Source organism: Ictidomys tridecemlineatus, chromosome 6 (genome assembly GCF_052094955.1).
Source record: "Ictidomys tridecemlineatus isolate mIctTri1 chromosome 6, mIctTri1.hap1, whole genome shotgun sequence".
Classification (NCBI taxonomy): domain Eukaryota; kingdom Metazoa; phylum Chordata; class Mammalia; order Rodentia; family Sciuridae; genus Ictidomys; species Ictidomys tridecemlineatus.
In genome coordinates this window covers 122,004,588-122,019,238 of record NC_135482.1, presented here as the reverse complement: position 1 = coordinate 122,019,238, position 14,651 = coordinate 122,004,588, and the positions used below count along the sequence as shown (strand labels likewise).

The 14,651-nt window shown below is 34.8% G+C and overlaps 1 protein-coding gene across 4 annotated transcripts in view; it reads right to left on the bottom strand.

Moving 5' to 3' along the window:
* Positions 1 to 14,651, bottom strand: part of Micu2 (mitochondrial calcium uptake 2) — a 107,776-nt gene that overhangs the window by 60,046 nt on the left and 33,079 nt on the right. For all 4 annotated transcript variants that reach the window (XM_005338607.4, XM_040281325.2, XM_013364413.4 and 1 more), the window contains exon 2: positions 10,382 to 10,523. In XM_005338607.4, coding sequence (XP_005338664.1) covers positions 10,382 to 10,523 — 142 coding nt within the window. The remainder of the gene's footprint in view (positions 1 to 10,381; positions 10,524 to 14,651) is intronic.

Sequence of the window (14,651 nt, the reverse complement as noted above, 5' to 3'; positions counted from 1 at the left end):
ACTAAGTAAAATTCCATGGTATGAATATACCAAAGTTTATTTATTCACTCTTTTACTAATGACATTTGAACAATTTCCTTTTTTTTTGCTAATAAAATAATACAACACTGCTGCTATGAGCATTCTTATACATATGTACTTCTACACAAGGGGCAAGTGTTCCTTTTGGGTATAGAGACCTGGGAATGGGAATATAGGTAAAAAATTGTGGTAATGTTTAACTTAACAAAGTAGCTTCAATTTATATTTCCAACTAACAGTGTATAGAAGTCCTTGATGATGTCATCATCAATAATTTACATCATCATCAGTCTTTGTTAGTAGACTTAATTGTTGCCATTCTAACAGGTGTAAAATTCTACCTTTTTGTAGTCACTAACAAAGGTAAACATGTTTATGTTCACTGTTCTTATGTTGCCTCTTCTGTGCATGCCTATTTTATCTCTTCTGTCAAAAAAAAATTTTTTTTTTTTTTAAATTAGGTTGTATAGAGAAGAGATTCTCTTTATCTCCCTACTTGGTTCTTATGTAGACTTTTTTCTGTTGTTATTGTTCTGGGGTTGGACTTAGGGCTTTGTACATGCTAGGCAAGCACTCTGCCACTGAGCTATAGTCCCCAGCCCTTATATGGGCTCTTTGTCTGGATCTGGGAATTGAATTAATAATAGAAGAGCTGATTAAGACAAAGCATCAAGTTTTACTAAATTTACATGTACTGAATGGAGATCCTCACAGAGTGATATCTGAAGAAGTGACCAAAGCAAAATAGTTTTATATACTTTATAGCTTATAGACAAAGAATAATGAATCTGTAGGGACTGGGGATATCCAGTCCCCAGCTGGTAGTGTCTGCTTCACATGCACAAGGCCCTGGGTTCAATCCCTAACACCACCACCACAAAAAAACCCAAAAAACCAGAAATTAAAAAAAAAAAGAAGAAGAATGACTCTATGAAAGAATGACAGGACAAATGGATCTTTGACCAAGGTCATTAAGAGATGTATTTGGTGGGGGAGGAGATATAAAGAACTCAAAAAGCTAAGAACCGAAAAAACAAATAACCCATCAACAAATGGGCCAAGGACCTGAACAGACACTTCTCAGAAGAAGATATACAATCAATCAACAAATAAATGAAAAAATGCTCATCATCTCTAGCAATCAGAGAAAGGCAAATCAAAACTACTTTAAGATATCATCTCACTCCAGTCAGATGGCAACTATTATGAAGACAAAGAACAATAAGTGTTGACGAGGATGTGGGGAAAAAGGCACACTCATACATTGCTGGTGGGACTGCAAATTAGTGCAGCCAATATGGAAAGCAGTATGGAGATTCCTTGGAAATCTGGGAATGGTACCACCATTTGACCCAGCTAACCCTCTCCTGGGACTATACTCAAAGGACTTAAAAACAGCAGTACTACAGGGACACAGCCACATCAATGTTTATAGAGAACAATTCACAACAGCTAAACTGTGGAGCCTATCTAGATGCCCTTCAGTGGATGAATGGATAAAAAAAATGTGGTATATATACACAATGGAATTTTACTCAGCATTGAAAAAGAACAAAATCATGGCATTTGCAGGTAAATGGATGGCGATGGAGAAGATAATGCTAAGTGAAGTCAGCCAATCCCCAAAAAACAAATGCTGAATGTTTTCTCTGATATATTTTCACTAGGGTAGGGTGGGGGAGCATGGGAGGATTAGATGAATTCTAGATAAGGAAGAGGGGTGTGAGGGAAAGGGAAGAGGCAGAGAATTAGTAAGAATGGTGGAATGTGATGGACATCATTATCCAAAGTACATGTATGAAGACATGAATGGGGTGTCAACCTACTTGTAATAAAAAAAATACATGTATAAATACATGAATTGGTGTGAACATAATTTATATACAAAGATATGAAAAATTGTGCTCTATATGTGTAATAAGAATTGTTATGTATTCTGCTGTCATGTACTTAAAAAAATAAAATCAATTAAATAAAAAAAGAATAATGAATCTGTGAAAAAATGACAGGACAAATGGATCTTTGGACCAAGGTCATTAAGAGAGATATTGGGGGAGGGGGAGATTTGATATAGAAGCTAGTGGAAATAAAGGTGTCTGGAAATTCAAGGAGTCTGTTAATAGGGGCTACAATGAATCATCTCAATTACCAGTCTGGTGATCAAGGTTATTTTCTGGGTTTGGTTTGTGAAGAACACCTCTTTTAAGACCCTTTTATGGCTTGCTGCATGTAGGAAAAAACAGGCCAACAGCCCTTCCTGTAGTTAGTTCTTCAAGTGATTTCAGCTTGAAATAATTAATATAACATTCAGCATATCTTAAGACATCATGTCCTTACATCCTTCATTTGCCTGTCTTTTTAAAATTTTAATTCTATATATAAATGTTGTCTTGACAATTATATGTGTTATGATAAATTCTGCCAGTTTTTGGCTTGTCTTTTCAATTTCTATATGGCAACCTGTGATAAACAGAAGTTCTAATTTCAATATAGTTGAATTTTATCAATCTTCTATGTTAGTGTTTTTCTTGCCTTTAAGAAGGCATAATTCTTATTGACCAGTTTTTCCTTTCTCCAGTGATTTAGATTTACATTTGCCATCACTGTCATATAAGTTATATTTATGCTTTTATGTTCTGGCTAATTTGTTCTGTTGGTAAATTTGTCTACCCCTGTGCCAATGTCACATGATATTAATTATCTTTATAATAAGGCTGGGAGGGTAACTTCCCTATTTTGTTTCCTTTCCATTTCAGAGTGTCTTAGCTGGTTCAGGCCCTTGTTTTTCCATATAAATGTTCAAATCAGCTTGTCAAAAAACACAAACACACACATTCACCCACCCTACTTGCATTATCAAAGAAACTGCAATTAGTCTACAGTTAAGAGCTTAAAAACTAGGGTTTCTAGGCTCATTCATGTTTATAGAAATGTGTTTTTTTCTCATTTATATATTTAATTTCCCTCTAAGTTCTGCATTCATTCCATCATGCAAATTTTGATAAGATATTATCTTCATTTTCCACTTAATTAAAATATCTTTAAATTTCCCTTATAATTTCTTTTTTGACTTGTGTTGTTTAATCTCCAAATATTTTAAGATTTTTCAGCTGTTATTGATTTCTAGTTTAATTGTATTATGGTCTAAGGCCATTTGTTGTATAATTTTTTTCTTATTATATTAGAATTATATTATTATTATTATAGTATATAGTTATATAGTTATACACAGTAGTTGGGTTCATTTTGCCAAAATTATATCTGCATGGAATTTGATTACAATTCTTATTCTTCCCCTCTCTTTCCCTCCTCTCCTCCCTTCCCTTACTCTTCTTCTATTCTACAGACCATTCCTTTTCTTGTTTATTTAATAGATTGGTACTTTCTCAATATACATAAAGGTAAAATTCCTTGTGATATATTTCTATATGCATATAACATGATTTTGTTTAAATAATTTCATATTTTCTCCCCTTTCTCATCCCTCTGCCCTCCCTCTTGATCTTCTACTTCACTGATCTTCTCTTTATGATATCCGATACCTGCTAATCTCACTTTATTTCCCTTACTTTGTTCTAGCTTCACATGAGAGAAAATATCCAACCCTCGATTTTCTGAGTCTGGCTTCACTTAGCATGATATGCTTCATTTCCTTCCATTTATCAGCAAACTCCATAATTTTGTTATTCTTCATGGCTTAGTCAAACTCCACTGTGTATAGATACCACATTTTCTTGATCCATTCATTTATTGATGAGCATCTGGGCTGATTCCATAATAGCTATTGTAAATCGTGCTACTAAAAACATTGAAAAGGCTATAGTGGTATACTGTAGTATACTAATTTTAGTTCTTTTGCATAAATACCAAGGAGTGGGATAGCTGGGTCATAAAGTGCTTTCATTCCTAGTTTATTGAGGAATTTCCATATTGCTTTCCAGAGTGGTTTTACTAATTTTCAGTCTCATAAACAATGTATGCATATACTTCCCCCCTCATCCTCGACAGCATTTATTATTTGTGTTCTTGATAACAGACATTCTGACTGAAATAAGATAAAATCTTGGTGTAGTTCTGATCTGTACTTCCCTGATTGCTAGAGATGTTGAACATTTTTTCATATATTTATTGCTTATCTGTATTTCTTTTGAAAAATGTTTAGTTCTTTGCCCATTTATTAATTGGGTTGTTGTTGTGTGTGTGTGTGTGTGTGTGTGTGTGTTAAGCTTTTTGATATTAATCCCTTATCAGAGAAGCAGCTGGCAAAGATTTTCTCCCATTTTGTAGGCTCTCTTTTCACACTCTTAATCTTTTCCTTTGCTGTACAGAAGCTTTTTAATTTGATGGCATCCCACTTATTGATTCTTGATTTATTTCTTGAGCTTTAGGGGTCTTGTTGAGGATGTTGGTCCTTACACATGATTCCTATTCTTGCAAAAGTTCCCATCTATGGTCTATCCTGGTAAACGGTTCCAGGTTAGTTAGAGAATGTATATTCTACTATATTTGGATTAGATCCAGTTGATTGGAGGTAATGTTTTGTTCAGATATATCCTTGGTTTTCTGCTTGATTTGCCTTTACAGAGAGAGAGAGAGAGAGAGAGAGAGAGAGAGAGAGAGCGAGCGCGCACGCCCCCTTGTAGTTTCTAAGGATATGTTTATCTCTCTTTAGAGTTCTATCAGTTTTTACCTAATATATTTCGATGCTCTACTTACTGTTAGGTGTGCACATACTATGGATTGTTATGTATTTTTAGACAACCATCCCTTTTAAAATCATTTTGCAATGCCCCTTTTTATTGCTGATAATTTTCCTAGCTCAGAAAATCTGTTTTGTCTTAAAATAATTATAGCTACTTTGGCTGGCTCCTTCCTTCCATCCTTCCATTCTCCTATCCTGGTACTAGAGATGAAAGCCAGGGACACTATACCACTAAATTACATTCCTACATTTTCTAATTGATAAATTTAGATCATTCATATATAAAATGATTATTAACACAGTCAAGATTAATTACCCATCTGTAATGTTTTCTATTTATTACCCTTTTTTGTTTTTCTTTTTGTCTTCCCCTATTTTCTGCCTTCTCTGTTTTTTTTTTGAGACAGGGTTTTATTAAGTAGCCCAAGTGGGCCTTGAATTTGTAATCCTCCTGCCTTAGCCTTCCGGGCTGCTGGGATTACAGGTATATGCCACTACCCACCCCTGGCTACACCAGCTTTCCTTCCTTCCTGTACTGGGGACTGAACCAAGGGGTACTTTACCACTGAGTCACATTCCCAGCCCTTTTTAGTAAGTTTTTATTTTGAGACAGGGTCTCACTAAGTTGCTTAGAGCCTTGCTAAATTGCCAAGGCTGGTACTGAACTTGCAATCTTCCTGCCTCAGCCTCATGAGCCACTGGGATTATAAGTGTACACCTCTACACCCAGCCCAGTGTTGTTGTTGTTGTTCTTTTTTCTTTTCTTTCTTTTTTAAAAAATATTTTTATTTGTAGGTGGACACAATACATTTATTTTTATGCAGTACTGAGGATCGAACCCAGTGCCTCACACATGTGAGGCAAGTGCTCTTTCTACCACCGAGCCACAACCCCCAGCCCTCCAGTGTTCTTTCGATTATTGTTAGTATTGTATATCTTTCTTTATCCCTTCACTTTTAATCCAACACATCTGTAATATTTTCTATTTATTGCTCTTTTTTGTTTTTCTTTTTGTCTTCCCTCACTTTCTGACTTCTGTTTTTTTTTAATATTGGGTTGAACCCAGAGGTGCTTAACCACTGAGCTACATCCTCAGCCCTTTTAATTTTTATTTTGAAACAAGATCTCACTAAGTTTCTTAGGGCCTTGCTAAGTTGCTGAGGTTGGTCTCAAGCTTGCAAGCCTTCTGCTTCAGCTTACCAAGTTGCTGGGATTATAGGCACGTGCCACCATGCCTAGCTGCCTTCTCTGGTTTTAACTGAGCATTTAACATAATTTGATTTTTTTTCTCCTCTTAGCATGACAATTCTATATCTTTAACAAACTTTTTTAGTGGTTGCAATATACATTTACAACTAAAGAACACTTTGAAATAATACAATAATACTGTGTCACTTCATGAATTGTATAAGTATCTTTTTTTAATATTGATGGACCTTTATTTTATTCATTTATTTGTATGTGGTGCTGAGAATCAACCCCAGTGCATCACACATGCTAGACAAGCACTCTGCCACTGAGTCACAACCCCAGCCCCACGTATGAGTACCTTTTAATAGGGTATACCCTCTTATTATTTTGAATGAACTGCTATGTTAGTTCTCTTCAGGACAGAAAAATAAATAAATAAATGATTTGACTTCATCTAATTCTCTTCTTCATGTGGATCTAAATTCCTAGCCTATGTTATTTTCCTTTTCTCTGGAGAACCTGACAATTTCTTATAAAGCAAATCCTATTGATATTAAATTCCCTCAACTGCTGTTTGTCTGAGAAAGCCTTTATTTTGTCTTCACTTCTGAAGGATAATTTCACAAAACATAGAATCTAGGTTGGTGGATTTTTCTTTCCATGCTTAAAATATCTGATTCACCCTCTTCTTGCTTACGTGATTTATGAAAAGAAGCAGAATATAATTCTTTTATTTATTTATTATTTATATATCACAGCGAAATGCATTACAATTCTTATTTCATATACAGAGCACAATTTTTCATATCTCTTGTTGTACACACAGTATATTCACACCAATTCATGTCTTTATACCTGTACTTTGGATAATAATGATCATTACATTCCACCATGATTAATAATACCATGCCCCTTCCCCTCCCTCCCTTCTGCCCTATCTAGAGTTCTGTATTCCTGCCATGCTCCCGCTCCCTATCCCACTATGAATCAGCCTCCTCATATCAAAGAAAAGATTCAGCATTTGTTTTTTTGGGATTGGCTAACTTCACTTAGCATTATTCTCTCGAACTCCACCCATTTACCTGCAAATGCCATGATTTTATTATCTTTTATTGCTGAGTAATATTCCATTGTGTATATATGCCACATTTTTTTAATCCATTCATCTATTGAAGGGCATCTAGGTTGGTTCCATAGTTTAGCTATAGTGAATTGTGTTGCTATAAACATTGATGTGGCTATGTCCCTGTAAGTATGCTGTTTTTAAGTCCTTTGGGTATAGACAGAGGAGAGGGATAGCTGGGTCAAATGGTGGTTCCATTCCCAATTTTCCAAGAAATCTCCATATTGCTTTCTATATTGGCTGCACCAATTTACAGTCCTGAAGGATATAATTCTTAACCTTATTTCTCTCTAGGTAAAGTATTTTATTCCCTGCTGACTTCTTTCAATACATTTTATTTTCCTTTAATTTTCTGCAGTTTAATATGTCCAGGTATTTTTTGATATTCATTCTGCTTGGAGTTTGGTAAGCTTTTTGACTCTGTGGTTTACTGTTTGTTGATTATTATTATTCCCATATGCCTTCTATTCTTTTTCCTCTTTCTTCTGGTATTCCCATTATGTTGTACCTTTTGTAATCATCCATAGTTCTTGAAATTTCTGTTTTTCCTCTTTGCTTTTCAAGTTGGGAAGCTTCAACTGACATATCTTCAAGCTCACAGATTCATTCCTCATCCTTTGATTATACTGATGAGCCAAAGACATCATTCATTCCTGTTATAGTTTTTGATTCCAACACTTCTTTCTGATTTGTTCTGTTTATTCCTCTCTGCTTACCTTACAGTGTTGGTCATTTTTCCATTACTGTGCTGAAATAACCTGACACAATCAACTTATAAAGGGAAAGGTTTATTTTGGCTCACGGTTTGGAGATTTCAAACCATGATCAATTTGGTCTCATTTCTTTCAGGTTTGTAGTAAGGCAGAACATCAAGGCTGGAAGTACATAATGGTGCTTCCAAAGCTGTTTAATGGTGACAGAAAGTGAAGAGATAAAGAAGAGGGGCCAGGGTCCCAATATCCTCTTTAAGGGCATGTCCCCAATAGCCTAACTTCCTTCCACTAGACCCTACCTCCTAAAGGTTCTACCACCTTCTAACAGTGCCTGAAACACATGTGCCTTTGGGGGAACATTCAAGATCTGTTTTTGAACACTGTGCACTTTTTTCATTAGAGCCCTTAATATATTAATCACGGTTATTTTAGATTCCGGGCCTGATAATTCCAAAATGTCAGTTGCATTTTCATCTGGCACTGATGTTTGCCTTGTCCTTTGTGTACTTTTTTCTTTCAGCAAGGTTTGTGACTTTTTCATTGGGTCAGACATGGTGCATTGGGTAAAAATTACTGAGGTAGAAAGACTTTTGTTTATCTGGCTAGGATTAGATTATTTTTACTATTTGCTGTATTTACATAGAGGGCTCCACTGATGTGGTGGTAAGGTGTATGGATATGTTATATAGCCTAGATGACCAGCTCTCAGTGTTTTAGTAACTAAAACTGTGCCTTGGGTAATGCCTGTAAAAAAATCCTTTTTAGTTGTTGTTGTTTTAAGACAAGAAGGCTAGAAGGGGCTGGAATTGGGAATTTTCATGTGCTCAGTCAGCGGGGCTGTGGTAAGACAGTTTCTATGTAGGCTTTTGTTAAGGAGAATGAGATGCTTTGGGAGGATATTAAAAAATGGCCATTTTCCCCATCCCCTGAAAGAAGGAAGAGAGGTTTTTTTCCCTTGGATTTTTCTTCTGAGAACCTGGTAGGGCTCTCAAAGTAAAACTCAAAAGCATATGGGTATCTTTACAGCTAGGTCTTTAGGAGCTTTTTATCAGTTAAGCTGGTCCACACTCAGGTAGTAGTTAGTCAATTACCCTTTAATATTCTTGCCTGACATTGTTGTAATGGTGGGTTCTGAGTGGTTTCTGCTCTGGGCAAACTCTGATTCTCTATATCTGCTTGTCTGTACTATTTATATCAATGTGCCCTCAATTTTCTGACAAATCTGGGGTGATTTTCTATTTTTAAGCCTTTTAATAATTTTTTTTCTGGGCGGGAAACACAAATGTCTGAGTTTGTCAAGTGTTAGGGAGATTAAACTACTTTTTTTTTTTGGTACTAGGGACTGAATCCAAGGACACCTAACCACTGAGCCACATCCCCAACACGTTTTACATATTTTATTTAGAGACAGGATCTCACTAAGTTGCTTAGGGTCTCACTCAGCTAAGGCTGGTCTTGAACTCATGATCCTCCTGCCTCAGCCTCTAGAGCTGGTGGAATTACAGGTGTGTACCATTGCGCCCAAAGATTAAACTACTTTTTAAAAGAAATCTTTTCGCATCTCATTATTTACTTAGTGAACTTACTGCACTGATGTAGTCAATATTTAGGTCAATATTTTTTTTTTAAGTTTTCGATATATACTGCTAACCTTCCCTCCAAATAAGCCAGAGTAAAATAACCTAAACACATGTTTACCAACTTATTTTCCTACTCACAAACTTTCATTGTTCCCTCACTGATTCAAGATGAAGTCCACAAATGCCTGCCAAATACACATTGCTCTGAGGATCAGAGAGGATCACTGAAATCTCTAGCCCTTATTTGTTTTTCAGTTTCATCTCTCATTACTGCCAAAAGTAATCCTTTAGTTTTGTGATTGGGTAAACTTATTGCCCCTAGCATATATTATGAAGTTTTTTCAAATCATCCCAAAGTATTTATAATGTCTTTCTAAGTCCTCTTTATCTTTTCCAATTTGATCTATACTTCTCTGACTGCTCATCTTGCCCTCACCCATTTCAGTTGTTGCATAGATACCTATTTATAGGGAGTACTACAGAGCACCTTGAAAGTTTTCCATAGACTACTTCTGCAACATATGTGTACAAATCTGTTCTCTACAAAGTGAAAGGAACTAGTTTAGATACAGAATTAAGAATTTGATACCACTTGGAATAACTGAGTTTGTTGTTTATGAAATAAAATTATATAATTATAGGTTTTGAATTTTAATTCCCATTATATTTCTTCAAGATTTTCTACCCATATCATAATGACTTAATGACTCCATTAAATGGTTCTCCTAACATCTCTAATCTATTTTTATTTGTTTTTGCCAATTAAAAAGATAAATACCACCAAAACTAATAACTAATGGATGTTAATTATTAAGAATAAATTTAGAGGCTTTTAAAAACTTATGTATAAAACTTTTTTCTTCCATAGAAAAAACAACATTTCTAAGATAGATAAATATAAACATTTGCACTTGAAAAATCCATAATAAGTAAATGCATGGTACAAAGAATGACAATTAAAATAAAGAAAAGCTGTTACCAACTCTGAAAAGTAGGTTTTCTAGCTCTGCGGTTTATTTTTTAAATGTAAAAACAAAAAGCAAAAACTCACGTTCCATTTGCTCAAACATTACTGAAAAGAGGAAGTCTCGTGGTGTCATATAATATTCTCCTTCATGTTCTAGTGAAGAAAACTGCATGAATCGCTGTTTACGAAGAGACAGTTTTTCTATTGCTCCACAGTCAACATTTTTCTAAAGGAAAAAAAAAAATTTTTTTTTTTAGTAAAAAGAAGTAATTAAGTTACTTCTAGAATAATCTTTACAGAGTAATTTTCATGTGTAGGTTTGACAACCCCCAAACCTTTAAATCATTCATTTAACAAATACTAAGTGCCTACTTTGTACTGTTTTAGGCACTGGAGGTAAAGCAGTGAACAGACTAATTTAAGGGAAGTTACATTACAGAAAGGGAGAATGACAGGGAATAAATGCAAAAAATGTTAAGATGGTGAAAAGTGATATGAAGAAACAAAGAGGAAAAATAGGTGTAAAGGAAATACTTTAGATAGAAGCTCTTTCTGAAGTGATGGACATTTAAAGAGGCTAAATGATGTGGGATTCATGAATCATGAGTTTCATGGGTCTCTCTTGAGGGAGAACATTCTAAGCAAAAGTCCACGAGGTAGGCATATACTTGGTGTGCTCAAGAAACAGCAGGGGGACTAATGTTACTAGAGGAAAAAAGAGAGTGGTAAAAGGTAAGTTCAGAGAAATAGTAAGGCAACAGACCATGTAAAGTTGTGTTTTCATAAGGAAAAACTATATCATTTGTAATAAACAACTCTGCTTTCAGAAATACAAGGGAGAAACCATATACAGAAAATGCTAGAAGAACAAAGATGTATAAATATTGTTAGTGTTAGAGTCTATCTGAGGCAATAGAACATAGATCTTGACCAACTGCTGGAAAGAACAATAATGAAATCTTTCTTGCTAACCTTTCATTGAGCACTTATTAAGTGCTAGGCACTTTTACTAATTTAGCATTTTATACAGATTATTAGTTAATCTTCATAATAACTCTGACAATAGATATATAGTAGATATGGAAACTGATACAGTACATATAGCAGAGCCATGCTAAAATATCAGGTCTGTTTGACTCAAAGGGGTTTCAATCTCTTGAGCCACCACACTATCCTCCCAAATATGACTGGGCACTCTGGCTAGGCAGACTGGAGGAAGATGATACAGCAGTTAACATGGATACCGATGTCAGTGCAGGAATCCTGACACAAGAATGTATTATGAAATGTCTGTGAAATCCAAAAGCAGACTTTCATCATGGGTTGCTTTCCTAAGGCAATGCTTGCTCTTAATTGGACCACACATTCTTCTTGGACCTACTTCTCACACTTAGTACTAATCCTATGATCTACCCTGACACATGCAATGTTTAGTGATTGCTAATTAAATAAAATTGAGAAAAAGATGAATTTCAGTTGCGTAAAGCTCTTCAAATTCAAAGCCATCAACAGCTCCTTTTGGGCTGATCTAAGTCTTTTAATTAATATTAATTCTCTTCTGAATCAGACATTGGGTTGGCAGTCATTTTTTAATACCTTTTTGCATTCTGTGAATACATATTCTCTACCAGGATACAGGACAAATATAGGTTATTTGATAATATTGCAAAGATCTGTACCCAAACTCAAAATCTTTAGCCTTTGTTTCTTTTTCCCCTTAAATTTATTATAAAACGTCCTTGTCTTTCTGTGTCTGACTTACTTAATTTAACATAATGTTCTCTAGTTCTATTCATTTTGCTACTAATGACAAGATTTCAACTTCTTTATAACTGAATACTACTCAATTATATGTATGTATATATATAGATGTATCTATCTACATGTATGTGTATATAGATGTCACATATAAAAACTATTCTGAAAGAAATCCTTTTATTTCCTTCTAGAAGGTTTAGGCCCTAAAAATTCCTCTATCTCCTGTTATTTCCTATATGCCTATATGTAGGTATTTGTAACTCACATAGGATTATATTCTTGAGGAGTCATGAAAAGAATAAACTGTTCAGCAAAGTGTCATTTTATTGATTTAGATGATTGGGTGGTATGTCATCCTTTTCAATTTCTTCTCTAGTGAACAAGAGAAGGTGGAGAAGGTGAAATTAAAACTCCCTTCCACTGGTTAATTTCTAAGACGAATCCTGTCAGAATTGAAGACCATGAATTTGTAGTCTGCATCTACTATACCATTAGTAGATGGTGTGGTATAAAACCTTAACTTCAACCCTTCTACCAGCACTCTCTCAATTCCATTTAATACAACAGCTTTTAATTCCTCCTGCTCCCTGGTATAAACAAACCTTTTCTACTACCTTAAAACCTTCTGACTTCCATTGCCAGTACCAATAATACCTCACCTTTTCCTAATCCTCTCCACTGTTCCTCACACTCTTATTACTGAATACAAAATAATCCCTCAGAGGTTATTACCATAGTTGATTTTAATCATACCACTTCCCTTATGAAATATGTAGTAGATGCCTCAAGTCACCATACTACCTTTCCCTCTTTAACCTCCATCCTCAGTAGTAAAACATGTGTACTTAACTATTTACAAATTCCAGAACACTCTAGGCAGAGACAAAACATATGAATTAAGGAGGCAACTGTATAGTAGTAAATACACAAAGCAATCGGTAGTGTTTATTAAGTATATAGTATACATAATACAAATTGCTAACAGCTGTATACAAATGTTCTCAATCTTCACAATGGCCCCAGGAGCAGACACTGTTTTTATCAACCTCATTTTATAAAGATTATTAAGGTTAACTAGCTTGCCAGATTAACATAGCAAGTACACAACACCAAACCAAATGACAGAACAGGTAGTATAACATTAATCCCAGTCTCATCCACTTCTTACCCTAAGAAAGTGTTTCTAAGAAAGATATAAATTAGAAAAATAGAAAAAGCAGTACGGGTATTGACAGTTGAGGATGTTCTCGTGAAAATAGTAGGATTTAAGCTAGACTCTAGAGAATAAATAACAAAGAGTAGAACCAGAATTAGCTATTATTTAGGTCCTGGACTAAGTGTTGTCCATTTCCTAAACAGTATGCATTATTTCTCCCATTCAAATTTAGGGTAAGTAGGATGTTCTGAATATGTTTCTTTGCCACCACAACAAAATTTGTGTAGAGGAAAAAAGCATTGTTCTGAAATTACCAAAATCTTTCTAATTCCAGACTGATGAACCATCATAGTTTTATTTGGGTCATCTTTATCACACAGAACTTGAATTTTAAAAGTCTATATTAAAGGACAATAAGAATAGTCAATATGTATTTATATATTTATGCTTATCACATACCTATGGTTCATAGAATTTGGCAAATTAATTTGCCAATGATATTTAAAATCCTTTGTAGGGCTTATCTTGCTTTACTTCATTTTAATAACCATTTTGTATCAAATCTTAGATATACTGGGTGAATCTAATGGTCAAGAATGCAATAACCCTGATATATTCCTTAAAGGAAAAAAGATGCTGTATTATATCATCTCTAGGAATGTACTGTAATAAAAACCAAGTCATTTTTGTCTAATTTTTCAAATAGACTGTAAACCCTTAGAGCATACATTACATTTTGGTCTCACCATACTGTGCTTTGCACACAATGGAGAGTAAGTGATACTAACATGGGATTTTAAGAGTTAAAAGGGACGAGATCATCTACTCAGTAGCTCTAGGCAAAGGACTAGAAGTCAGTTGAATTCCACTCTATGCTTGAGTTAACTAGTTTACAACAAGTGGCTATGTCCAAATGCTGCGAATTTATGGCACACAGTAATGAATGCAAAATTAAAAAGCATAGTTTAAAACCAGCCTTTGGTGGAAAATGTAAACTTCGTCTTAGCCTCTTCTTTTCCTTTCCCTGTTTCTTCTTTTCTTTCATCTGTAGGCTTTTCCTGATGACATGTGTGACAAATGCCTAGCTTAGGCAGAGAAGTTCATTGATTCAGTCTCAAACATTTAAGAATCTATCATGTGCTATTGTTTTGGGAGTCATTAGATGGATACCAGGAAGTATCAGCTCTTGTGGAAATTACAAAAAGAGAGTTGGACAACAAATAAACTGTTAAGAACCCTAGCTCTGAGGTCAAATTGCTTGGGATTAAAATTTACTTCTGTCATTTACTAGGTATGCAACCTTGGATCAATGATTCTCTACATTAGTTGACTCATGAAAAATGAGTAAGCTGGAATAAAACTGCTTAGATTTAAATTCTAGCTCTCTCACTTGGGCAAGTCCTATTACCTTCAGTTAAGTGATCTGTAGAATGGAGAAAA